At 51.5% G+C, this 26,568-nt stretch overlaps 1 protein-coding gene across 2 annotated transcripts in view; it reads left to right on the top strand.

Moving 5' to 3' along the window:
• CACNA1H (calcium voltage-gated channel subunit alpha1 H) overlaps positions 1 to 26,568 on the top strand; it is a 147,640-nt gene that overhangs the window by 27,285 nt on the left and 93,787 nt on the right. For both annotated transcript variants that reach the window (XM_058849731.1, XM_058849730.1), the window contains exons 3-6: positions 12,181 to 12,292; positions 12,696 to 12,829; positions 15,693 to 15,790; positions 20,354 to 20,513. In XM_058849731.1, coding sequence (XP_058705714.1) covers positions 12,181 to 12,292; positions 12,696 to 12,829; positions 15,693 to 15,790; positions 20,354 to 20,513 — 504 coding nt within the window. The remainder of the gene's footprint in view (positions 1 to 12,180; positions 12,293 to 12,695; positions 12,830 to 15,692; positions 15,791 to 20,353; positions 20,514 to 26,568) is intronic.

Raw genomic sequence — 26,568 nt, 5'->3', positions numbered from 1 at the left:
GGGAAGTTGGGAATGTTTTTGTTGTGCTGATGCCAGGGCGTGGCTCCCAGGGCAGGGTGGGATCGTGCCGGGGTGGAAAACCCCAAATGGGAACATCTGCCACCCTCATCCACCCAGGAGCAGGGCTGGAAACAGGGAAGCAGGAATTCCCACCGGAGTCATGGCCGAGCCTCAGCTGGACTGGAGAAATCCCGAAAATCCGGTGCAGGGAGGGTTTTGGGGTCTGGGCTTTTCTCTGATTTATTAACAGGAGATCTCGAGGCCTTCAGAGAATCCCGGAATGGTTTGGGATGGGAGGGACCTTAAAAACCACCCAGTGCCTCCCCTGCCAGGGCAGGGACACTCCCGGTGCCCCAGGCTGCTCCAACCTGGCCCTGGACATTCCAGGGATGGAGCAGCCGCAGCTTCTCCGGCTAAACTGGTCCCGATATCCCATAAAATCCCACTCCAACAAACCACAGCCACAAAGCCCAAGCGCTGCTTTGCCGAAATTCCTCACTTTGGGTTCATCCCGAGGTGTTGTCCCGTTTCCTGCCCCTTTGGGCGGCCCTCGGAGCACTCAGAGGATCCACACTCACATTCCATAATCCGGGCTTCCCTCCGAATCCAGCTGGACTCACCAACACTTTGGAAGCTGCCATTCCATAGGGAAACGGGGAAATAAATCAGCAGCTGCCTTGTCTCCCTGTTCACACGTCCACCCCGCGCTCCGGAGGGATGGATTTGTTTAGCGGGAGCATCCAGCGGCGCTGGGAGCAGGAGCTGCTCCGGGGTGGTTCATCACAGCCAGTAATTGACTGTCACGCTGCTTTTTTCCCTGGGTTTTATTCCCATTATTCATCAGCCGGAGGGAAGAGAGGAGCTGGCAGGCAGGGGAGGAAGAGCCGGTGCCCGGCGGGTGCCCGTGGCTGGCACCTCCCGAGCTGGCACCGAGCGGCTCCCCGGTGGCCGCTGGAGACCGGCCCGATCCATATTTTCCAAGGGTTTCTTGGGAAACAAAAGGCTAATTCCCAAATTTAGCCCCGTTGCCATTAACGGGATCCAATCCGCGAGGGAATAGGATTTTTTTCTTCCTGAGTTTTTTCTTTTTTTTTTGCTTTCCAAGTTAAATTATTCCTCCACGTGCTTTGGGGCTGGAGCATCCAGTGAAATTCCAGCCTTTGCCACCTCTTTCTTTCCCATTTTCCACCCCCTAAATCCCTTTTTCCCTTCCCTGTGCAACCCCCCTGGAAATGTTTTTTTAATTCCTGTTTTGTTTTTTTTCCTTCAAATTCAATCAATTCCTCCACGTGCTTTAGAGCTGGAGCATCCAATGAAATTCCAGCCTTTCCCATCTTTTCCTTTCCCATTTTCCCCCCCAAATCCCTTTTTCCCTTCCCTGTGCAATCCCCCTGGAAATGTTTTTTCTTCCTGCTGGGTTTTTTTTTTTTTTCCTTCCAAATTCATCTATTCCTCCAGGTGCTTTGGGGCTGGAGCATCCAATGAACTTCCAGCCTTTGCCATCTTTTCCTTTCCCATTTTTTCCCCCTAAATCCCTTTTTCCCTTCCCTGTGCAGCCCCCCCAGGATGAGCTGCCCCATTATCCCATCCTGGCTGTGCTTCCCAGCGCTTCCATGGGACTGAGCTGCTTCCCAGAGATCGTTTGAGGCAAGAAAGGCCCAATTAACAGCACATCCCAGCCCTCGGCTAATTGAGAAGGGAATTGAGGGTTATTTTTACTCAGTCTGGAGAGAGCAAAATATTTTCCTCGCTGGGGAAGTTGTTTGGCACAGCCAGAGAGGGACAATCCGGGAAATTCCAGCTGGGAAGCATCAGGTCACAGCAAGGATGGAGGGATGCAGGGATTCAGTCATGCCAAGCTTGGTGTTACAGCTACTGCAACGTCCTGGGTGGCAAAAAAAGGGATTTTGGGATCTAACTCATGGCTGGGAAAAGCAGTGGGAAATTCCCAGGAAGTGCTGAGGGGTTTCTGCTGCTTGCAGCTGGATCTGAGGAATTTTTGGGGGAAGAATTCTGGTTTTCCTGGTGGTGCTGTTATTGTAAGGTTTGGGTTTTGCTCGAGGCCTGGGAATTTTCTGCTGGATTCATGGTGGGAAATGGGTTCCTGGATCCCATGGGTGTGGTAGGAAGGTGGAGGAGAGCTGGACACATCAATCCAAGGCCTGGATGGGCTTGGAGAAACCTGGGAAGAGTGGAAGTCGTCCCTGCCCATGGCAGGGGCTGGCACTGGATGAGCTTTTCCAACCCAGAGCATCCCGGGATTCTCTGAGCTGGACACAGCCAGGCTGGGGCTGAACCCCCTGAGAGGAGCAGGAGATGTGGAGGCTCTGCTCTCCAAACCGGAATTTGCAGCAGGAAACATGGAAAAGTCAGATCCTGCTGTTCAAACCAGGAGAGGAGGGGTCTGTGGCTGTTCCCACCCTGTTCAGGGCGAGGATAAAGACACGGGAATCTCCTGGGAACAGGCTGGATCCGCCTTTGGATGCCTTGGAGCAATGGGATTATCTCCAGAGACTCCTCCTAGATCCAGAGCCAGCCTGGAATATCCGACCCGGAGCCTGTAGGGACAGCAGTGACCTCAAAACCCCTGTGAGGGCAGGATCCGTGTTCATTAAGGCTGCAATTAACGCTGCTTAATGAGTTCTGGGCCCCCCAGGCCTGCAGCAGGGCCAGGCTGGATGAGCCAGAGCTCCCAGAAAATCCCAGAGGAGCCACACAGGGAAAAGTTCCAAAGAGCCTGCAGGGTCTGCACTTCCAAACAGCCCCGATTTTGGGAGGATCCAGGCTGGAGGAAGCTCCTGGGGCAGCTCAGACACAGCACTCGGGGCTGGGGGTCAGGTGGGAATCCCCGTGAGGAAAACTCAGCTCTGCCATGAGCTCCAAACCTTGGATCCCTGCAGCTCAAACCTCCCGGAATTAGCCCAGAGGAAGGGATGAGGCATTCCCTGGATTTATTAACGACTGGAACACGGGGTATTACGTTGGAATTAAATCCCTGAGGCGCGTTCTCCCAGAGGAGAATCCAAGGATTGCCCTGGCGCCTTCATCCCGGCGTCTGTTCGGATTTTTCCCAGCCTGGCTGTGTTTGGAAATGAATTTATACCTGACTTATGCTGGGATTTATATCCAAGAAAAGGAGTTTGGCACAGGCAGCTCCAGAAAGTTCAGCCTGAGGTGGGAATTGCTGATTGGAGCTCATGTTTGTTGCTCAGCCTGGAGCTCTGGGAGTCCTGGGATTCCTTCGGCTTTGATTCCAAGCCTCGTTTTAGCTTTGCTCTGTAACTGAGAGGGGGAAAAAAATCCCTGATTTGGGTTGTTCTCCCTGCACATAGAATTCCTCAGTTCCAGCTGGAAGCTTGGAGCGATTCCCTCTGGGAAATCAGCCCCAGGGTGTTTTTCAGAAGGAGGAAATGGCGATAACGAGCGGTGCCCTGGCTGAACTTGAGAAATTCAGGTTCATTGCGGGCCACCAAATCCCGGCTTTCTTTTCTTCCTGGGAATTCCTCTCCTGCTCCATCCCCACCTTCCATTTCCAGTCCTGGGTGAAATCCACAGGAAAAGCTTGGTTTCAGTGCTCTGCTGGATTTGGGCCAGCTCTGGTTGAGTTTCCAGATGTGCTGGAGCCAGGACTAAACCCCAAACACCATCGCTCAGGGCTGCAGCTCAACCTTACAATATCCATCAGTGCTCGGAGCAAAAGCTGCTCCCTCAGGGTGCAAACACACGGGAAGATGGGACAAATCCACAGGATTTTCATCCCAGTTTAAAGCCTGGCTCGTCCAGGGAACTGGGCAAACAGCTGGACTGGGGGATCCTGGTCAGATGCTCCATATCCCATAACCTCCAGAGCTTTGGGATCAAACCATCCCAACCCTCAGCTTCCCTAAATTAATTTATCCTTCATCCTCTTGGGACCTGCTCCAGCGAGGAATCCAGGGATTCACAGCTGCCAGGGTGGATTTATCTCCAAATTCCTGCATCCTGGAACAGCTCCAGGCAGGAGATTCAGGGCCAATTCCCTGGTTTTGGGGAAGGCTGGATGTGGGATGCTCTCGGATATCCGCGCTGCATCCACCCGCCCGTGCCTCGCGGCGTTTGGGATGGAAGGGAACAAATCCGGAGGGAGGAGAGAGCATTTGGGGTGAGGGGAAGGGAATTCAGGATCAGGAGGCTGATCCACAGCAGCCTGGGAATTCCCAGGATAGAAAAGCCACGGAGAACATCTCTGGGATGTGTGGGAATGTGTTTGTTTACGTTGGGATTGCGCTGCTGCAGCTCAGGGATGTGTCACAGCTCCTGGGCGGATTCAGCCCGAGGGAAGGAGGGAGAATCCCTGGGAATTCAAACTCCAAACCTCCAGCAGGGACAGAGGTGGGGTTTTTGTAGCAAGGATCAGGAATTCCAGGTGGTTCAGCTCCTCAGAAATTCCTCTCCTCAGCGGTGTCCCGGTGTTTCTGCTGGGAGATCTGTGGGACTGGGGGCACCCCCTGCCCCGTGCTGTGGGTCTGGTCCCTTTTGGCACCCAGGATTGGGGTTCAGGATTCCTGGGATTCCCCTGAGCTCCAGTGGGATGTGTCCGGTCCTTTCCATCCACCAGCTAATCCAGGATGGGAAAATGGAATGGAAAAATCTTCCATCCCACCTGGATTGCTCGGGATAAAGTGCAGGGTTTGGGGTGAGCCCAGGTGTCACCTCTGTCCCCAGAATGTGGCACAGGGACCCTGCGTGGCCTCTCCATCCCCTGCCCTATCCCAGAGGAGCTCCTGGGTCACTCCATCCTCCGGGAATTTGGGGAATTCCTGCACTACAAAACCGAAAATCACAGCTGAGAATGAAGCTGGGCTTAACTTGGAGCCGGTTTAAATATCAGCCCAAACTGCCCCTGGAATCCAAACTGTTTATCCTGAAAAAAAGAATTGTCTCTGCTCCTCAGGGAATGTGCCAGGGATCCCAAGTGGAGCACGAAGGGTTTGATTGGGGATTTGAGTTTATTTTTCCCTCTTTTTGTCACTATTGCAGTCAGGAACTAAAAGAAACAAACAGCCCAAACTCTCTTTTGTCTGGCAGTGACGCTCTCTTGGAGAGATCAATCCATGGAATTGCAGGATTGGGATTGGAGTAACCTGGCAGGGCTGGAAGCTGCTCCCCCAGCAAATCCATCCCGAGATTCCAGCTGCAAAGCTCTCGGCTCTTTGGGAATGGCACTGGAATTTTCCCAGATGAGTAAAAATCCAAAGGAAAAAAAAAAATAAAAAAATCCCAGGATCTCCCTTGGAAAAGGGAGAGTGGAGGGGGCAGATCGTGGGGAGTTCCAGGATTGTAGGAGGGTTATGGATGGAAAATTCCTGGAACTCAGAATCCTGGAATCCCCTGGGTTGGAAGGGATCCCAGAGGATCCAACTCCCGGCCCTGCACTGACACCCCGAGATCCAGACGTGTCCTGGGGCTGCCCAGGATGCTCAGGCAGGGAACAGAAAGTTGGAAAGCTCCAAAATCCCGATTTTCTTTTGTCCTTTGCCACCTCTTTTAGCCGCACTCATTCCAGGCCCGGCTGGAATTCCAGGATTCCAGCTCGGGATCCACCAGGCTCGAGGCTGCGCCTGGAAAAGCTCCAGGGAGGCTCTGCACACCCCAGAGCCGGGGAAAAGCTGGGAGCAGAGCTCCTGGAGCTGATCCCGCTCCCCCAGCACGAGCCGAGAGCTCCCGTGGAAGCTCGGAGCGTCATTCCCGAGGTGAAAAGGCCATTCCCTGGCTGGATCCGGCTTTGGGAGGGATTTGTCTCCTCCGGCTCAGCGCGCAGCTGGAGCAGATGTTGTGGAGCTGCTCTGGATCCAGCTCCAGCCCGGAGCTGGGAATGCTGCCAGCTCCCTCTTCCCGAAATTTGGGGCCAGGCAGTGGCAGCTTGGCCCTCTCCTCAATTGCAAAAAGCAAAATCCTTTGCAAAGGGAAATCCTGAGTCAGCCTGGATCCTTGGGAATGGCACGGGATAAATCCATCTCTCCCTGTGTGTGTGTGCCAGGAGCGTCCCTGTGGGGTGGGCACTGGGTGCTGTGCCCTGGACATTCCCTGGGGAGCAGAGGGGGAAAAATCCCTGGGGATCACATGGAAAAATCCCTGGGCAGCACACAGAAAAATCCCTGGGGAGCACATGGAAAAATCCCTGGGGAGCAGAGGGGGAAAAATCCCTGGGGAGCACATGGAAAAATCCCTGGGGAGCACATGGAAAAATCCCTGGGGAGGAGCAGGAGCTGCTCAGGGTGGGATTTGCATCCAGGTTGGGAGCAAAGGCAAAGAGAGAATCCCAGAATTTTTTAGGGAGAGATGGAACCAAGGCCACCACTTTTTCCCCTCCTTTTTTCCTTCCCCCCCCCCCCCTTTCCCCACTAAAATCCCATTTCCTGGAATGATTGCCGTCATCATTGTCCCTTTTTTTGCCCTTTGTCCCTTTTCCAGCTGAGTTCATTCCTGGGCCATCTCATCCCCAGCTTTCCTGGGCACTTTGGGGCCATTCCAGGGCCACCGGGGCCGCTGCCCTTGATGCCCAGCTCCAGGAAAAAGCCAGGCTGAACTTCCCAAATTCCCACTGGGATGCTGATCCCGGCTGCTGATCCCGGCTGGAAGAGCAGGGATGAGCTCCTGGCCTGGCTCTGCCGGCTCCTCCCGCCCTGGGTGCGTTTCCCAGGTTTATTCCTGCTCTTTGCTCCCTGACTCATCCCGGTTTTCCCTGGATGAGCAGCCCTTGGAGAGCCGTCCCTGGGTTGGGTCGTGGCTCCTCCTCAGGATCATCCTCGTCCTTTGTTCATCCATTTGCTCTGCCGTTATTAATTAGCCCATCATCGTGATCATCGTTATTATCGTAATTATTAATTATCATCATCATTATAATAATTTGCTGCCATTTTAGTGTCACATTATTGTTGTATGTTGCTATTAGCTATGAGGATGGATTTGGTTTTACTATTTTATTTTATTTTTATTTAACTTTTTATTTTTTTATATATTTTTTATATTTTTTTAAATCTTTTTAATTTTTTTTTTTTAATTTAATTTTTTTCCCCTCCTTTTTCCCTCCCCCCTTTTTTTTTCCCCTTTTCCCTTTCCCCTTCCCAAATTCCCCACCCAATCCCGCCACTCTGAGGGGCAGGCCATCCCTGGAATATTCTGGAATTCCCAGGATTTCTGTGTGTGCCATCCCTGGAACGTTCTGGAATTCCCAGGATTTGTGTGTGCGGCCATCCCTGGAATGTTCTGGAATTCCCAGGATCCATGTGTGTGTGTGTGTGTGTGTGTGACCACCCCTGGAATTCCCAGGATTTGTGTGTGTGACCACCCCTGGAACATTCTGGAATTCCCAGGATCCATGTGTGTGACCATCCCTGGAATGTTCTGGAATGTTCTGGAATTCCCAGGATTTGTGTGTGACCACCCCTGGAACGTTCTGGAATTCCCAGGATCCATGTGTGTGACCATCCCTGGAATGTTCTGGAATGTTCTGGAATTCCCAGGATTTGTGTGTGCGGCCATCCCTGGAATGTTCTGGAATTCCCGTGTGTGTGTATTCCCTGCATTAATCCCATCTCAAACCGCCCAAACTGAAACTTCCCTTGGCCTCCTCTCCCACCAACATTTGCTTTTCCCTGGGACCCAAACCGGGATTTATTGCTTTGGGATTTCCCTCGGGATAGATCCATAATAACCAGGATCCCGCCAAATCCCAGGGGTTAAAATCACGGGTTAAGTCTCCAAAATCCCCTGAGTGGCTTAAAAATAATGAGATTATGGGAAAGCAGCGCCGTGCTCTCGCTTCTGTTCGGCTCCTGGGCATCATCCGGCCTCTCTCCCACACGGAATCAGCGCTGGGATCGGGAATTTTTCCATGGAGCTGCTCCCTCTGCAGCACCTGGGAATTTGGGAGTTGTGTCCTTCATTCCAAGGCAGGGGATGAAAGCTGTGGATTTGTCGTGGTGTCGATGCCTTCCCAGATTTTATTTTATTTTTATTTTGCTGTGTTTATTGCAGGAATATTTGTGGGATTTGTGGGAGAGGGATGGTGGAGATCCAGAAAAACCAGGGGGCTGTCGAATCCCAGTGGATTTGGTAGTGGAAAATAACAGGTTAAAATCCCCTGAGTGGCTCAGAAATAATAAATTATGGGAAAGCAGCGCTGGGATTTTGCTTCTCTCCAGTTCAGCCTTGTGGCTCCGGCCTCTCTCCGATGTGGAAGGAGAATTTGGGAATTTTTAAAGGAAGCTGCTCCCTTTGGAGCACCTGGGAATTTGAGGATTTCATTCCAAGGATAAAAGCGGTTGATTTGTGACATCCCAGATTTTATTTTGTTTATTTTTTTTCACTTATTGCAGGAACGTTTGTAGGATTCGAGGGATGGATGGTGGAGATGATCTCCAGGAAAACTGGGAAGGAAATTCCCGAGTTCTGGGATGGCTGAGCCACATCCCAGCAGGTTCCACTGTTTTCTTTGGAGCTGGGAATTGACTGGTGCAAAGGGAAAAACCAGGGATGAGCTTTGCTCTGTCCCGAGGGAATTGATGAGGAGAAATTGAGGATGGAGCTTCCAGCCAAGCCAGGCTGGGAATTTTCCTCCCATTTCTCAATTAAAGAGAAATTTGGGATTTGAAACATGGATTTGGACCAGGAAATCTCCTCAGCAGTGCAGGGATGTTTGACAAGGAAGGTGGGGAGACTCTGGCACAGATTCCCAGAGAAGCTGGAAGTGGATCCCTGGAAGTGTCCACGGACAGGGCTTGGAGCAGCGGGATAGCGGGAAAATTGGAACTTTAAAAATTCCCTCCCAACCCAACCTATTTGATGTTGTGAAACTCTCCCAGAAACGGGAACCTTCCGATGGTTTTCCTGCCTAAAATGTGGGAAGCTGCTCCAACAGCTCCTTGATTTCCCAGCTTTTTTCAGACCGCAGATCCGCGGGCTGAGCATCCTCAGGCCACCGAACCCCTCCAGCCTCCATTCCCACCCTTTGCCGGGAGCTGATTCCATAAAATTCCGAGGAGATCTTCTCCTGGGAGAGTCGGGAGCAACACCCGGGGTCAGAGCCCGGCTTCTGTGGAGCCGCTCCTAAACTCGGGAGTAAATTCCAGTCTAAGAGCTGCCGCCGATCCCTGCAGGAAACCGGGAGCAGCCTCTTCCCAAAGGGAATCTGGGAATTTGACCCAGATGTTCTGAGATGTCTTTTCCCTGGAATTTCTGCCGGAGGAGGAAATATGAAGCAAACCCTTTGCAATCCTCTCTGCCTCCAGCACCGATCCCCCTTTGGATCTTTCCCTTTCCAAGGATTTGGGACTTTTCCTGCGCTTCCCGAGCCGCCGTTGCCATGGGAACCGCCGAGTTCCCGGTTTTGCGGAGTCACGGTTTTAGGGGATTTGCCGGGAGCATCCCGGTGCCACCTCAGGAATTTGTGCCATCCCTCACCTTCCCTGACTTCCCGGCTGGAAAACAGCTGGAAAAGCGCTGTGGGAACACCCCCAAGGACGTTCTGTGGGAATTCCATCTCCAGTCGCATCCTTGCTCTTTGTGCTGCTCCAGGACTTTTTTCACCTTTTCCTCACTTTTTTTTTTTCTCCTCTGGGGGTTTTCCCGTCCTCCCAGAATTGGATTTCTCATCCCTGATGGATGTTCCAAGCTGCTCCAGGCTCTGGAAGGATGTCGGGAATGTGCTCCCTAATCCCACCCTTCCAAGCAGCACCACCTCCCCAACCCAGGGGATTTTTCTGGGACATCTCCCTGGGGCAGCTGGAGCCTGGATGGCTTCGGGGAGCTCTGGAAAAGAAAGAAATCAGGGCTTCAATCCCAGTTTTTGGGGCTCCAGGGATAAGGAAGGGGCTGAAATTCCCTTCAATTTCCCAAAAAGCTGGGAGGGAGCTCAGCCCCGTTAGGGCAGAGCTCTGGGAAAAATCCCCCTTGTTTCCCCCCCTGCTTTTTTCCCCCTTTCCCCCCTTTTTCCCTCCTTTCCCCCCTTTTTTCCCCCTTTTCCCTTTCCCCTCCGAACATCCACGAGCACAGAGCTTTGGCAGAGCCTTCCTCTTCCTCTTGGAAAATCCAAACAACTCCTCTGCCATCCCCAAACCCCCAAATTCCGGCTTTGGGCTCACAGGGATGGGGACTCCTGCTTTTAAGGAATTAAGGACCTAATTCCAACTCCAGGGAAAATTCTCCTGCTGGTGATTATTTAGCCATAAAAAGCGCTCTTAGATCAGTTAAAAGGTGGGGAAAAAAGGAATTTTTGGGGGGATGGGATGAGCAGAGCACCTGATCAAAGGTCCAGGGAGCTCCGCGGAGCCTTTGAACAGTTCCAAATCCGCAGGCTCTGATTTTTGGGACTTTAAAGGGGGGAAAAAAATCTGCAAATATAATAAAGGGAACGTCTGCAGGCGCAAGAGGCTTGGGAATAGCACAGGAGCCTCTTTATAGGGGATTTTTCATGGATCACATCACTCCATGGAAATATTGGGAATGGGGTCTGGCTGTGGTTGGGGTTTTTGGGTAGGATTTGGGTGTTGGATTTTCCCTGTGCTTCCAGTCAGGGAAAGCATCCAAACAGCTCCTAAAGATGGGAAAAATCAGAAAGAAATCATGGAAGTGAGAGAGAAATTAAACCAACATTGGAATTTCAGTGCTGGAAAAATCCCATCAGGAGCCTGTCCTGCCTCAGCCCTGGCGTGACTGGGATTTAATTTCATTCATTTCTCTGATTTCATACATTTCTTCCCATTTTGGATGAGTGGGTTTCCAAGTCTGCCCTCTTGGCTCCCAGCTCCGAGGTGTTTCCAGCTTTGAATTAAATTTTATTTAATTAAATGCATTTTTTTTATTAAATTAAATTTAATTTCCAATTAAAGCCCCTCTAAAACAAGAACTGGATTGGGATCAGATTTTAGGGAACTGCCAGATTTGACCCCCACTGATTTTTGCCTTTTTGTATCATCATGGATTTTTTTTCCGTGCAAAACCAGTTTGAGACCAAAGCCCTGATCTGCTGCAATAAATTTTATCCAAATAAAATCCCAGATAAAATATTCCTAAGGAATAAACATGGCAGGGTTTTTATCCAGGTTCCCAGAGTGGAATTGCTCTTATCACAAAATAATTCGATGTCTGCGCCTCTCTCTGCCTCCCCCAGGTGTGGGTTTGGAAGCACAAAGTTTTATTCACATCCAGATGTTTCCAATTATTTTCCCTAGAAACAGTTCTCTCGTTCCTGCTTCATTTGTGGAATTATTCTGCCTTTTTGTGGGATTTTTAATTGTCCTGCCGGCAGCAAATGGCAACTTTGGGCCTATTTTACACTGATGCAAATCACCACTTCCTGCTTAGATCAATTAATTATCGGTTAATTGAGCATTGCTGGATCCTGTAAGGAATAGGAGGGAATTTGGGAGACTGGAGATGTCCAGCTGGGAGCCCTTTCCTTCTTTTTCGTGCCCTCTGCATCCTGAATCCCACCGTTCCCATCCTTGGCCCCACCAGCTGGGCTGTGTTTGGTCTTTGTCCATCAGGATTCTGTCATTCCTGGAGATGTGGGAATGGGTTTGGGATGAGAGAACCTCGTTCCCATCAGGATTTGGATCTCAGAGTGGAATCTGTCATTCCTGGAGATGTGGAAATGGGGTTGGGAGGAGAGAACCTCATTCCCATCAGAGTGTGGAATCTGTCCCTTCTGGAGATGTGGGAATGGGGTTGGGATGAGAGAACCTCATTCCCATCAGGATGTGGAATCTGTCATTCCTGGAGATGTGGGAATGGGTTTGGGATGAGAGAACCTTGTTCCCATCAGGATGTGGATCTCAGAGTGGAATCTGTAATTCCCAGAGATGTGGGAATGGGGTTGGGATGAGAGAACCTTGTTCCCATCAGGATGTGGATCTCAGAGTGGAATCTGTAATTCCCAGAGATGTGGGAATGGGGTTGGGATGAGAGAACCTCATCCCCACAACTCCAGAGGGAAACAAGGAGAGCGGGATCAGAGCAAGGAACCATTCTGGTGGTGGTGTCCTTGCGCTGCTCTCTTGCTGTGGGGTGATTCCCTGCTAAAACTCGGGATCTGGGGCTGGGAATGGCCCGGGAGAAGGGGTTTGGATGGGACGAGGGTTTGGAGGCGTTGCCTGGCTGTCCCATCCCAAAGCTGAGCTGTCCTTAACGCGGCGGCACCTGGTTCGAGCACGTGAGCATGCTGGTGATCCTGCTCAACTGCGTCACCCTGGGCATGTTCCAGCCCTGCGAGGACGTGGAGTGCCAGTCGGAGCGCTGCACCATCCTGGAGGTGAGGATCCCGCCGCCCCAAATCCCTGGGGTTCGTGGGATGCGTCTGTGGGGTGGCTGCTCTGGGGTTTGTGGGATGAGTTTGTGGGGTGGCTGCTCTGGGATTTGTAGGATGAGTTTGTGGGGTGGCTGCTCTGGGATTTTTGGGATGAGTTTGTGGGGTGGCTGCTCTGGGATTTGTGGGATGCGTTTGTGGGGTGGCTGCTCTGGGGTTTGTGGGATGAGTTTGTGGGGTGGCTGCTCTGGGAGATGGCAGCCCCGTGCTGTTCCTTTTCCCCGGAAAAGCTTTCCCATGGGAATGGGTTTCCCAATAAGCCGGAATGTCCCCATGCTGGGAGCACTTGGGTCTCTCCCTCCCCTGAGAAGAGCGGGACTGGCTGAAATCCTCTTTTCCCGCTCTCCAGGCGTTTGATGATTTCATTTTCGCCTTCTTTGCCGTGGAAATGGTCATTAAGATGGTGGCCCTGGGCATCTTCGGGCAGAAGTGTTACCTTGGAGACACCTGGAATCGCCTGGACTTCTTCATCGTCATGGCAGGGTCAGTACCCTCATCCCTCGATCCCGAGAGCGGGAAAATCCCAGGGAGCCAAATCCATGCCTTGTCCTGCCTGGATTCCAGAACTCCTTGGGAGGCAGAATCCGCCAAATGGGATTTTTTAATCCTCACCCCAAAACCACGCTGGGTTTGGGGGTGGGTTGTGAATGTCAGGCAGAGCTGGGGGGGTTTGGAGCAATCCTTTAATCCCAACACGGATCCAGGGGGGATCCAGAGGCCCCAAAAAAAGCAGCTCAGCCCCGCTCCTGCCTCGTGCCACCAGCACAGCGAGGCAGGGACGGGGCAAACAAGGAGAACGCAGCCCCAAAACCCCAGTGAGAAGGTTGAAATCTCAGTGGGAAAAGCTGGCTGGGAATTCACCCAAATTCCCAACTCCTCCCGGTTTACAACTCCATTCCATCTCCCCCAGCTGCTGGCGTGTGCAGGATGTGTTAATAAACAGCTCCAAGGATGATCCCGTTGCTTTTGACACCACTTCCCTCACCCCCACGGGGAATAACTCAGTGGAGTAAAAGCTTGGCAAAGCTCTAATCTGATTTTTTATTTTTTATTTTTCCCAATAAATAAATTACTTTGGAAAGCCCCGGCTCTCCTACCTGCTCAGCACATCCTGGGAAGGGATGGAAAACTTTAATTACTGCCTGACTTGTGAATTCCTACATTTCTAATGACCAGCCTGGGGTTAATTAAAACATCCTTGGAATATGTTGGGGCATTTTTTTTTTTCCCTTTCCATGAGTGCTGTGCCATTTTGCCAGCACTAATGGGGTTTTGTTGTGCTCTGTGTTATTTGTCTGGAATACAATTAGGAATGGTTTTAGTGCTCTGAATAAAACATGAGCTCTCCTGAGCCGAGCTTCCTTGGAACTCCAGCCCGAGAAGGAACATCGGGGACAGCAAAAAAAAAAAAAAACATTATTATTATTTTTTCCTTAATTACATTTTCCTAAAAAGCTGCTGCGGTGTTTAAGGGAGGAGTGGTAGGGGAAGAGCAGGGAAAACTCAGGATCAGGATTCCCATCAAGGAGCTGAGGGTGTTTTTCCACATTGGAGATGTGGGATGAGCAGAAAATCCCCAAAGATCCCCCAAACCCAGGATCAGGGAACCCCACGAGAGCTGAGCCCTCTCCTAATCCTCAGGGACAGCTTTGGCACCGGGAATTTTGCTGTTGGAATGAAGGGGAAAGTGGCTGGTGAGGTCATTTGGGAGTTTTCCAAGGTTTTTCCCCATCTTCCATGGCTGGAACACGTTTGAGGAGGATGAAAACAGCGGGACACCCCGCTGCAGGTGCGGCATTACTCAGGCTGGGGACGGGAAGACAAAAAAATCCCTTCCCTGGCTGATCCTGGGCTGCCTCCAGAAGGTTTTGGTGGATTGGATCCATACCTGGGATATGATTTCCCACCTTCCCTGGCTGATCCTGGGCTATCTCCAGAAGGTTTTGGTGGATCCACACCTGGGATATGATTTCCCATCTCTCCAAAGCAAGGCTGGGAACAACCGTGAGGAGAGGAGAATCCAGCGTGAGCTCCTAAACCTGGAGCTGTTTTTAGCAGGGAACTCACCGCTGGAATAACAAAGCTGCTTTTTCCAGAGAAGGGATGGATGTGCTGAAGTTATTCCGAGGTGTTTTTTTGCGACAAGAAGGGAAAGAAGCGATCGGCAGAGCTTTGTTTGCCCCGCTCTGCCTCCTCCCAGGAGCAGCTCCAAAGGGAGCGGGGGAACTACAAAATAAACACAGCTCCTGCCTCCAGCACAGCTCGTGTCTGAAGTTCCTCCCAGCTCCCAGGCTCCTTTCATGTTTTCCTCGCCCGAGAAATGTTCCCTGGAACATTTCAAGCCCGCTGGAACTCGCGGCCTCTCCGTCTGCCCGGCAGCTGAGTTGAAAGCGTTTCCCCAGCGGCAGGGATGGCGCTCAGAGAGCTGAAATCCAGAAGTTCCTGGTGCATCCAGTCCCTGGAGACATTCCAAGCTCCCAGAAAATGATCTGGATTTGACAGCTGAAGGTTTGGGAGCTGTTGATGGCACAAGACAGCCCAAAGCTTCGTGTCTGTTGTTTTTTTGTGGTAGGGAATCACCTCCCGAGTGCCAATCCATCCAAAATGTTTAGGGGGAGGAAGAATCAAGGAGAAGATGTTCTTTATTCTCCACAGTCAAACAGAAAGTAAATGATTTGTGCATTTTTGGTCAGTTTTGGGTGTTCAGGTTTGGTCACAGGAGGAGAGAAAAGCTGGGGTGCAGCTCCTTGTCCTGGAGAGTCAGGGAATCATGGAATGGGTTGGCTCGGAAGGGATCTTGAAGATCATCTCATGGCCAGGGACACCTTTCCCTATCCCAGGCTGCTCCAAGCCCCGTCCAGCCTGGCTTTGGGCACTTCCAGGGATCCAGGTGCACCCACAGCTTCTCTGGGAATCTGGGAATCACCCTCCCAGGCAGGAATTCCTTCCCAATATCCAATCTAAATTTCCTCTTTTTCAGTGTGAGCCCCATTCCCCTTCATTCCACAGTTCCTGCCGGATTTCCCCTCTCCAGCTTCCTTGGAGGCTCCTTCACATCCTGGAAGGAAAATTCTGCTTTCCAGTGTTCCCTGTGCCGGCAGGAAGGGACCTTAAAGGTCATCCCATTCCACCCCTGCCATGACAGGGACACCTTCCACCATCCCAGATTGCTCCAAACCCCATCCAAGCTGGCCTTGGCCACTCCCAGGCACATGGAATTGCATCCACAGGAGGAGCTGGAAGCACGGAATGGGTGGATTTGCGCCCCTGGGCTCCCAGGCTTTTCCTGACCCCCATTCCAAGCCTCAGCATCCCCATCCTGACTCCTGGGCTGTTTTCCCTGCAGGATGATGGAATATTCCCTGGACGGACACAACGTGAGCCTCTCCGCCATCCGCACCGTCCGCGTCCTGCGGCCTCTGCGCGCCATCAACAGGGTCCCAAGTAAGTGACACAGCTCCAGGAAAGCTGGAAAACCATGGGAATAACCCCCCCACACACACACCTGGCTGTCTGCTTTGCATAGCTAATGAGAGGAAATGAATTGATTTAATTTTTAATGGCGAGCTGGAGCTCGTCGTTATCGTAATCGGTGTTAGCAAAGGGCAAGGCAGCAGGGAATTGACCCTCGGAGCTGTTTTCCAAGGGTTTTGTGACTTCCCTAAGGAAAACAGCTCTGCTCGTGGGGTAAAGTAAACAATGTTCCTCCAAAGGAAGGGAAAAGGTCACCTCCAAGAGGGATCTTCTTGCCCTGCTGGGTTTGTTTTCCCTCCTCAGCGGTTTGAGGTCTTTCCATGACTTTACGTTCGGGATTAGCAGCTCGGGAGCTTCCCTTGCTGCTGAAACCCCACGGAGGGTTTGCTCCGCCCGCAACAAAATCGGGATCATCCTCGATGGGAAGTTCAAGTGGCTCCTAAATCCATTTTCAAGTGGTTTCAGCTGCTTGGTTTCTAAATCCAATTTTAAATCCGAGTCGCCGCGCTGGAATAATTCCCTGCTGGAATCGGGCAGCTGCTGAGCCGCCCTTTGCGAGGTGCTCGTTCCACGGCAATTCCGTCCCTTTCCAACCCGAATCCACCCCGATCAAAATGCGGCAGCATTGTCTGGAAATCAGAGGGATCCTTGCAGGAACAACAACAACAAAAAAGGGATATTTCCCTTTCTTTTGGAGAGCACTCAGAGTGAGCCAGCCCCACATCCTGCCTGGATTCAGCACATCCAGGGACAGCCAAACAACCTCCCCCAGCCCTCCGAGGAAAATGTGAGGGAACAGATGGATGTTTACACCCAGGAGCCTTGGAAATTCCTCTCAGAACTCCCAGTTCCACAGGATTTTTTTTTGTCTGGAAAACGAGGAATAAAATCAGTGAATTCCACGGTGAGTTAGTTAAAAACAGGAGTGGGGAGAAAAAAAAGGGAGAGGCCGAAAGGGGACGTGGAACCCTTTGGAGCTTTGTTTTCCTAACGAGGTTTTGTTGCCAGGGTTTTGGAAAGCACAACATGAAGTTTTCCTCTGGGATCTGGAGCTCCAGGGAAGTTTTCCTCTGGAATTTGGGGCTCCAAGGATGGGGTGGAGCAGGGGGACCCTGGCACCAGCTGGGATGAGGATCAGACTCCCTCTGAACTCCTTTAAATCCACAAAACACTTCACTCTTCCCATGGAATAATGGGAATCTCGAGCTGGGATTCAGTTCGGGAATCGAAGGATTTACACCGAGCTCCAGGGATCCAAACAATTCCAGCTTTAGGTGGAATTTTGCTCGTGTTTGTCTCCGACACCAAAGGAGCCTTCCGAGCTTTTTTCGCTGCACTTCCCATGGGATTTGCGTATTTTTCCAACAGACAGGTGACAGGAGAGATCCCATTTTTAATGGATGTTCTGTGGGATGAAATCCAGTGGGTTCAATCCGTGTTTGGAGCTCCTGAGGAGCAGCTGGGCTGGGCTGACACCGCCAAAGGAGACCTGAGCAGCAGGATCAGCATTCCCAGAAATTATTCCCAGAAATGTCCCCATTCCTGCAGGACAGATCATCCGGCCTCCACTCGTCTGGGAGACACCAACCCCATCCACTTGGAACATCAGGAATTTTGCTGTTTCAGATGGAAATATTCCAGAATCTGTGGAGAAGGGATGGGCACATCCCTGGATTTTGGTGGATTTTCCTTGGAATTCCAGTCCAAGCCAGCAGTGGCAGCACCAACCTTGCCATTCCCAGCTCTGGGACTTGGGAATGGGATTTTCCACAAGATCAAATTTCCAGCTGGATCAGAAGAGACGAACCTGGTGCAAAATCCAGGGAAACAGGGAGAACCAACCAACCTGGAGATTTATCCTTGGAATTCCTGGGCTCTTCCCTGGGATCCAGCCAGCGCAATCAGCTCGTGGCTTCCAGGCACAAGAAATTCACCCACGGGATTCTTTCAGCTCGATGCAGTTTGTTAAGAAAAGAAAGAAGAAGCCCAGCCAATAAAAACATCATTTCTATTAAAAATTATTCCTTCCAAACCACTGGAAAAGTAGAATTCCAGCAATTTATTCACTTGGCAGGGGCCAGAGTCAGGGATTTTTTTTCAGCAGTGGTCACTGGGTTGTTTTTATTTTTTAAAAAATCCTTTTCATTCTTTTATTTTTGTATTTATTTTTAATTTTATTTTTATTTAATCTTATTTTTATTTTTAATTTTATTTTTAATTTTATTTTTATTTCTAATTTAATTTTAATTTAATTTTAATTTAATTTTAATTTTATTACAATTCTATTTTTAATTTTCATTTTAATCGTATTTTTAATTTTAATTGTATTTTTAACTTTAATTGTATTTTTAATTTTAATTCTATGTATATTCGCATTTTATTTTTATTTGTTTATTTGGCTTTTTATTTTTCTTCTTATTTTTATTTTTCTGCCGTGGGGTTTAAACCAGGCATTCCATGGAATGGGAATGGAAATCCTGCTCCTTGTTTCAGCCTCAGTGATGCTCTTTTCCCATGGAAAAGACTCCACATTCCCAGGAGAGCCCGGAGTGGCTGGAGAACAGCTGGATTCAATCTTTGGGATGGTGCCACTGAACAACCCCAAATTCCAGAAGGAGCTGAGCAGAAATGAATTGTCTGGCACGGGGAGAGAAATTTTACCCATTTTTGGAAAAAAAAAGGAGGATATCAGTGAGAGAGGGGGGAAAAAAACCAGGAGAAAATCCCAGCGTCATCTTTCCAGTGGGGATTGAGCGATTCTTTGCTTTTCCAAAGATGGATTTGCCAGGAAAATGTGGGATTGCTCCCGAGGGGTGACAGTGCTGGGCGGAGCCAGGAGAGGGATGTGACGATCCTGGTGTGTCCCTTCCCACCCTGGCATTCCACGATTTTGTGACAGGACACAAAAATTGGTTAATTGGGAATAACCACCAGGAATTCCAACCCCCTTTTCCTCCAGCCCTGCAGCTCCAGAGGATGGGATTTGCTCCATCCCTTCCCCCAGGGTGGCACAGGGACAGGGACGGGGGCGTCCCGGATCCGGAGAGCGGGAATTGCGCCGGAGCCAAGGCCCAGCCGGGCACGGAGACCTCGCAAAGCTCTGGCTGCAGAGCTCATTACTCATCCCCAGTTATTAACGAGCTGGGAATTCTTGGCCGGGCTGGCGGATGCCCTCGTGCCGCTCAGCGCCAGCCCCGCTTGGCTCCCGGGATTTGGCTCCCTTGGATTTCCGCTGGCAAATCCACAGGAGGAGCGGCGCGAGGGAATCCCAGCTCCTGCCAGCAGTGCCTGGGAATGCTGGGGTGGACGGGTGGGAATGTTGGGATGGACAGGCTGGAATACTGGGATGGACGGGTGGGAATGTTGGGATGGACAGGCTGGAATGCTGGGATGGACAGGCTGGAATGTTGGGATGGACAGGCTGGAATGCTGGGATGGACAGGCTGGAATGCTGGGATGGACAGGCTGGAATGTTGGGATGGAGAGGCTGGAATGTTGGGATGGACAGGCTGGAATGTTGGGATGGACAGGCTGGAATGCTGGGATGGATGGAGAACTCTCTCCTGGAGACCCTGGTGCTCCCAGAGCCCATCCCTGAGGGCTGCAGGTTCCAGGCTCAGCACTATGGAATTACAGGACAGGCATCAGGAATGGCTTGGGAGAAGCCACTGGAATCTGCTGGGGATCAGTCTGAGTGCCCAGATCCAGTGGGATGGCTGATGGAGAGCATTTCCCGGGAATATCCAGGGAGAGAACGCTGTGGGCAGGCAGGAAAAGGTGTTTGCAAAGGAGGATTTTAGTGGGATAAAATCCCTCCAAAGGCAGCAGCCACAATTCCCACCGTGCCATGAACTCCAGCCCCACTCCCTGTGGATCCCAAGGCCTGGATTGGGCTTTATTCCCACCTGTAATTCAGGATTTGCCTTTGCTCTTCCCTCTTTTCCTCAGGGCTCGTGGAGATCCTTGTGGAGAGGTGTGGGATTGGTGGGAAGAGCACGAGGAGGGAAAGGGAGCAGAGCTTTCCTTGGAGGGGGAAACATCCTTGGAGGAAAAGCATCCTGCTTTCCATCCTCCAAAAAAAAAATACAATTAAAATTTCCCTCCTCTCCAGCAGGGAGAGGAGCTCTCCATGGAGAAGGAATTGTCTGTGGCTCCCACCCCAGGCTCCGTGGATTTTAGGGGAACAATTCCTGTGACCAACGAGAGGAGTTTGCAACGTTTACAAATCCACATTTTAACAATTCCTCCGGAGCCTGACGATTCCCTGGGAGCGTTACTCCCGGAAAAATTGTCTTGCAGTTCATGTCCTCAAATGCTCTGGAAAACACCTGGAAATCCCATCCTTGTGTCCACCCTCTGCAGAATGCTGTCTGTTCCCATTTCCTGCCAATCCTCTGGCATTTTCACCTCCCTTTTCAGCCTCAGGATTTAGGAGAAAACACCAAACCCCGATTTTTCTGCCCTGGCTGCACATCCGAGGTGGGAATGGTGATTTTTTCCCATCCTAAGGTGGTGTTTTCCCTCCTGGCCCAGGTATGAGGATCCTGGTCACGCTGCTGCTGGACACTCTGCCCATGCTGGGCAACGTCCTCCTCCTCTGCTTCTTCGTCTTCTTCATCTTCGGCATTGTCGGGGTCCAGCTCTGGGCAGGGCTGCTGAGGAACAGGTGCTTCCTGGACAGGAATTTTGCCATGTAAGTACAGCAAAAAGGAAAAATTCTCCGCATTCTTCTTCCTTTTTTTCTCCTCCTTTCTCTTCCTTTTTCTTCCTTTTTTCCTCCAACTTTTTTGTCCTTTTTTCTCCACCTTTTTCTTCCTTTTTTCTCCACTTCTCTTCCTTTTTCTTCCTTTTTTCTCTTCCTTTTTCTTCCTTTTTTCTCTTCCTTTTTCTTCCTTTTTCTTCCTTTTTTCTCCACCTTTTTCTTCCTTTTTTCTCCACCTTTTTCTTCCTTTTTTCTCCACCTTTCTATTCCTTTCTCTTCCTTTTTCTTCTTTTTTTCTTCACCTTTTTCTTCCTTTCCTCCACTTTTTTCTTCCTTTTCTCTCCACCTTTCTCTTCCTTTTTCTTCCTTTTTTCTCTTCCTTTTTCTTCCTTTTTTCTCTTCCTTTCTCTTCCTTTTCCAGCTGGGGATTTTTCCATCCCCTGCTGGAAAAATCCCAGAGCTCAGCAGGGTCCAGCTGGGAATTTTTTGTCTGGAAAAAAATCCCGTTTGTCAGCATTTTCCTGAGGGTTTGGGTGGCTCTTTTGTGTTTTCCTGCTGCTCCTGGAGGACGAGGATGGGAGTGGATTGGATTAGCTCTGCCTGAGCTGCCTGACTCTGGGAATTGGAGGATCTGGAACAAATTCCCAGCTTTCCAAACAGTCCAGGTCACCGAGCACACCCCAGCCCCTGGCAGGGCTCGGTGAGTTGGAGATGCTGCTGAAACCCAGAGATAAATCCTTGTCAGAGTTTTGAGATAAGAAACCAGGTGTGAGAAGCATTAAAATCATTTGGGCTCAGCTCCAAGCGTGGGACAGAATCATGGAATCGTTGAGGCTGGAAAACACCTCCAGGACCTCCAAACCCAACTTTAAAGAGGAAAATTTTCATTTGGGTCTTTCCATCCTGAGAATAAACCTAATAAACCCTTCTGAGCCTCACCTGGGAGCCCCCAGCCCTGCCCAAGGCCCAGATCAATTTAAGCCCAGCCCAGGCTCTTAGTCCTGCTTTGGGCCGTGCTCCCGGTGCTTTTGGCTCCCGAGCTCCCCGGATAAATCCTGGCTCTGGCTCATCCTTTGGGCTCTTCCTGCTGGGTTCAGATGCGATGGTGAAGGTGCTGCTGGAGCTGGGATGGCTCCTGGCTCATCCCAGGTTTTGGGGCACCCCCCTGAGCTGGGGCTGTTGTGCCCCTGCTCCTTTCTGGGCTGAGTTCACACCCGAGCACCCCCAGCACCACACCAGGATGAAAACCGAGCACAGCCAGCATGGAAAAAGGGGATTTGCCTGGAAAAATCCTTCCAGAGGCTCCTGTCAGAAATGCCAGCGGCTCAGAGGTGAGGAAATGCCCCAGCCCAGCTCTCAGGGCAGCTCAAACTCTGCCAGAGGAGATGGAGCCTGTAATTACATCTCTGGGTAATCATCTGCTGTCTGCGCTCGGATTGTCTGCGAGACAGGCAGGGATCATCCCTCAGGTCCTGCTCCTGCCTCTCACTGCTCAGTCCTGGCCTTGCCGCTCCCTCTGCCTTTCCCTGTCCTCTGGAGCAGCTCTGGTGCCGTTTATTCACCCCAGCAGAGCGGAAAATCCATCAGCCGTGAGCGCGATTCCACTCCCACACCCCGATGATGCTCCGAACCCTCTCCCACCGCACCCAGCAGGAATTTACCGGGCACCAAAACCCTCCAGGCTCAGAGCAACCCCGGAGCTGCCATTCCCAAGCCCGACTCGTGCCTTTCCAGCCCTGCTGGGGTGTCCTGGTGCTGGAATTAACTCCGGGAGCCCCTCTGGGGGTCAGGTTTTGAAAGGCTCTGTGGTTTTCTGCGGAGCTTTCAGGGCGCACGGCGGGGGGAAGCGGCGCTGGCTGAGCGCAGAGGTGAGGCTGCAGTTATGTAATGGCCATTAGCAGCATCAAAAGCCTCGCAGGATTCTCTTATCGGGCCTTGCTCCTTGTCAGGGAAGGCAGAGGAAGGATTTGGGATGAGCCGTGTTTAATGGGGTTTGTCTGGGATCGGCTCCTTCCCTCTGGGATGGGTTCCAGCACCCCCGGCAGGAGGGAGAGGTGAATTTGGGAGGCTCTGTGTGGTTTATTGTGGTTGAAATTGCAGCATTCCAGAGGAATTTGGGGAAAGGAGGGTGCCCACGGGGCAGGAATATTCCAGAAATGTGAGGTTCTTTGGTGCCTTCATTCACCCCGAGTGCTGCTGCTGGGTCAGGCTCTTTAATTTTAGACTTGAGAAACCCAGCAATGATCCAATCCCCACATTCCCAGACATCCCAGGTTTCTTGGAGCTCCATGGGGAAGTTTTAGGGAATCCAGATGGAGCTATTCCCATTTTTTTTTTTCTCATTTCTGACTCATTCTCTCAACCCAGGCGTCAGGGCATGGCTCACCCCTGCAGCGGTCGTTAACACACCAGCAGCAAATGGTAAAGGGGAAAAAAAGGCATGGAATGACCTGGAAAACACTTCAGGCTTCCCTCTTCCTGCTGTTGGACAGGTCATGGAATCCTGGAATGGGCTGGGTTGGAAAGGAGCTTCCAGCTCCTCATTCCAACCCCCAACCATGGGCAGGGACACCTTCCCCTCTCCCAGGCTGCTCCAGGCTGGCCTCCAGCACTTCCAGGGATGGGAAATCCTCGATTCCTCAGGGCACAGAGGCTCCCCAGCCCCTCAGGGGGCTGGGAAGGGCTGGGGCTGCAATCCCAGCTCCCCTTTCCTTTCCTGGAGAGAGGGAAAACCTCAATTATTGGAGGGTCTCCCCTCGGTGCTGCTGCCAAACCCTCCCAGCTGAAACCAAAACCGCTTTAAACCGAGGATCTGGATAAAATCCAGGGGCCAGCAAGGCAGGGTCCTAACCCCAAATTTTCTGGATGAAAGGAGGTGTAAGTGAGCTCCCAAACAGCTGCTTCAAACCCAGCTCTGCCCTGCAGCCTTCAGCTTTTCCAGAGGCATCAGATGGCAGGACTGACTTTGATTTTTGCCATCATTCTTCCTTCCCCATGGAAACCTTTTCTTTTCAATCCCCCTTGGAAGTTGGCAGCTCCGAGTAAAGCAACTATTTTTAAGTTGAGTGCATTGTGAGAGAGATCTGGGGACTTTTTGGAGGTGCATTGGGGATTTCTGCTTTTCTCTGTCTGTCTTTGAGAGCTGCTCTCTTACAGGGCTGGAGTGAGGTCATTTAAGGATTTTTGCTCGGGATTCTGAAGGAATTTTACTGGGTTGTTGCAGGAGTGGGTTGGGACTGGATCTCTGCTCGTTGGGACATGGGAGAATCTCTCTCTCCTGGCCCAAGGTGACCCTTCAGAACCTGGGATTGCATGGAATAGCAGAGCTGGGATGGGCTGGGAGCGAGATCCCAGCAGGGGCAGCCACAGGGGGAGTTCCCCAAGGATTTTCTGGTGGGAAGGAGGAAAGCTCAGGGTGGGAAGCACAAGCAGAGCCAGAAGCTCCTGGGTGACATCTCCAGGATGGTTTTCTCCCCCCTCCGGCTCCTTCCCACCCTCCTGAGCTGCTCCCAGCGGGAATAAAGGAATTGGGTCAGCCCCGGCCCATCTGGGCTCTTCTCCCGGGGCTGCTCCGTGTGGGTTGGGATGCAGAGCAGCATTTTCCAGCCCGGGAGCCTTTCAAGGAGCTCAGAGGCTCGGAAGCAGGAGAGGGGAGGGAGCTGGGAAGTTCTTGGTGCTCCTCTGCTGCCTCGGGACGCTTCTGGTGCGAGTTTTCAGTCCTGATTAACTCGGGTGTTGTTCTGCCTCCGGCAGAATTTGGAATTTGTCTGCCAGGAATTTCATTGCTCCTCCCGGCGCTGCTCAGGATTCCCCCGGAGAGCCGGGAATTCTTCCCGCTGAGTCCCTTCCAACGCATCACCTGGGATGCGCTGGGAAAACTTCCCCTGGCGCAGGATGGAGCGGAGGAGAATCCAGCAGCAGTGGGAGAAAAATGGATTTTCCTGCCCCTGTGTTTTCCATGGCGAGGGACAGAGAAAGGGAAAACAAGTGTAGGGAGCAGGGTTGGGAAAAGCCGGGAATGGGGTGTTAATCCTCTCTGATGGGATAACAGATCCGTCCTGGGGCTCGGCTTCTGTCTTTCCCCAGAGCTCTCCTGATTAGTGGGTTCATTAGCATTAATGAGTGATTTGTCTCTACTTGATGGCAAGGAACAGGGAGGTCAGGAAGAAGTGGATGGTCTGGCAGAGCTCCAAAATTTAAAAAAAAAAAATTAATTTATTTGGGGGGAATATTGGGGATTCTCTCATTCTGCACCATTTTTGCTTCTTGTTTTTGTTCTTCTTTCTTTCCCCTTTTTGGTTTTGTCGGGGAAAAAGAAATAAAAGGGGGTGGGGGGAAAGGTTTTAAGAAAAGGTTTGAAATTTGCAGTTTGCTGCCAGTTTGGATCTCTTCCCCCCTCACTGGGCGGTGCTGGAGCGGCTCCTTCCCAGTGGGAAGGACAGGGAAGAGGGAAAGGTTGGGCAGAAAGTGCCCCCCAGGTGACTGATTTTGTCAAAAGGACAACTTTTAATTTGGAAATGATTTTGGGGAGAGCTGCAGAAGCGAGGGAAGCGGAGGAAAGGGGGGATAAAACCCCCCAGGCAGCAGCAGAACCCACCCAGGCTTCACCCACCCCTCCCGGCAGAGCCCGGCTTTGTTTTCCTGCTGGGATTTTGCTCCCCCGGCCACCGAACTGCGCCGTTCTTCTGCTTCTCCTCTTCGTGCCCAGAGCTCTGAGCACCTCCTTGGACCCCAGCCCGGGGCTCTGTGTCCGTTCTCCATCCCAAAACTTCCCAAACGGAGACTCCTGGGATGCAGGGAGCCTCTCCAACTGCGTGTGGCTCCTTCCAGAGGGATGGGGGTTCATCCTGGGGTTTGCCTTTCGGGAGTTAAAGGCGCGTCTCAGGTGCCTCCTCTCTGCTCTTTGCGTCTTTTCCCGAATTCTCCGGCTCTTCCCAGGTTTTCCTGCATCTCGGTGTGGAATCCTCTGTTTAATCCTCGCTCCGTGGCGCTGCTGGGGGGTGTCTGATGCAGACGAGGCTGCTGCAGCTCTTGGCCCGTTCTCCCGCCTGTTCCGTATGGAATTTTCCTCCCAGGGAATCCAGCTGGTGGGAGGGCAAGGCAAAGGCTCGGGGAGGAAAAACACCTTCCAGCTTTTTCCTGAATCCGAGGCGCAGGTGAAGTCCCGGTTTTGTCTGGAGCTGTGGGGTGCTGCTGAGAATTCCCGGCCAACCATTCCCAATTCCCGGGGTGTGCTCCTGTCCCCTCTGCCATTCCTGAAGCTCCACACCCATCTCAGGTAACTGGATGATGGAACAGAACCCAGTTCCCCTGGGAAGTCGTGGAGAGCTGATTTTCCTCCAGCTCTGCCCTGCAGCAATTGTTCTCTCCTTAAACCGAGCGATTCCTGCCTGGCTCCAGGGTTTTGGGGAGCAATTCCAAGCAATTGTCTGGAATAACACTTGTTAAAGCCAAATCTCTTCACCAGATAGGGACGTTGGGGGAGAGATAAAAATAGAGCTGTCCTGGCTGGGAGAATTACCTGCTTATCTTCTGTCCCCATCTCTTGTGATGTGTTTGTTGCCTCTCCCTTATCTCCGGGTGATTATGGAGCAGCCGAGATCCCTGGAGCTGGGAAAACAGTGGATAAAGTTGGCTCGGGAGCGATGCAGCTCCTCAGTTGGAGCCCGGAGTGCTGCAGGCTCTCGCCAATGGCCCAGAAAGTGCCAGATCTGGGACACAACTCGGGGAAAAAAAAAAAAAATCAGCTCCTGCCCTGCTGCAATTCCAGCATTTTCTTATCCAGGCTGGGACGGAGCCATCGGGTTAATCCAAGCCAATTCCATCAGAAATGCAGCAAGCAGGAGGTTTTCCCATTAATGTGGGCTCCTTCTTTTCTTTTTTGATGGTCTCTGGTTGGGTCTCTCCTTGTGGGAGCTCAGCCCCTCGGCAGAGACATCCTGAGGGGAAAATTTATTGGGAAGCTGCTGTGCCACCACAAGAGTTCTCTTCAAATCCTTCCAAAATGCCCCAAAAGTCGCTGGATTTTGGGGAAAAACCTGATCCG

Source organism: Poecile atricapillus, chromosome 14 (assembly GCF_030490865.1).
Source record: "Poecile atricapillus isolate bPoeAtr1 chromosome 14, bPoeAtr1.hap1, whole genome shotgun sequence".
Taxonomy (NCBI): Eukaryota; Metazoa; Chordata; class Aves; order Passeriformes; family Paridae; genus Poecile; species Poecile atricapillus.
The sequence above is the reverse complement of the archived record's forward strand: the minus strand, read 5'-3'. Positions and strand labels throughout refer to the sequence as shown.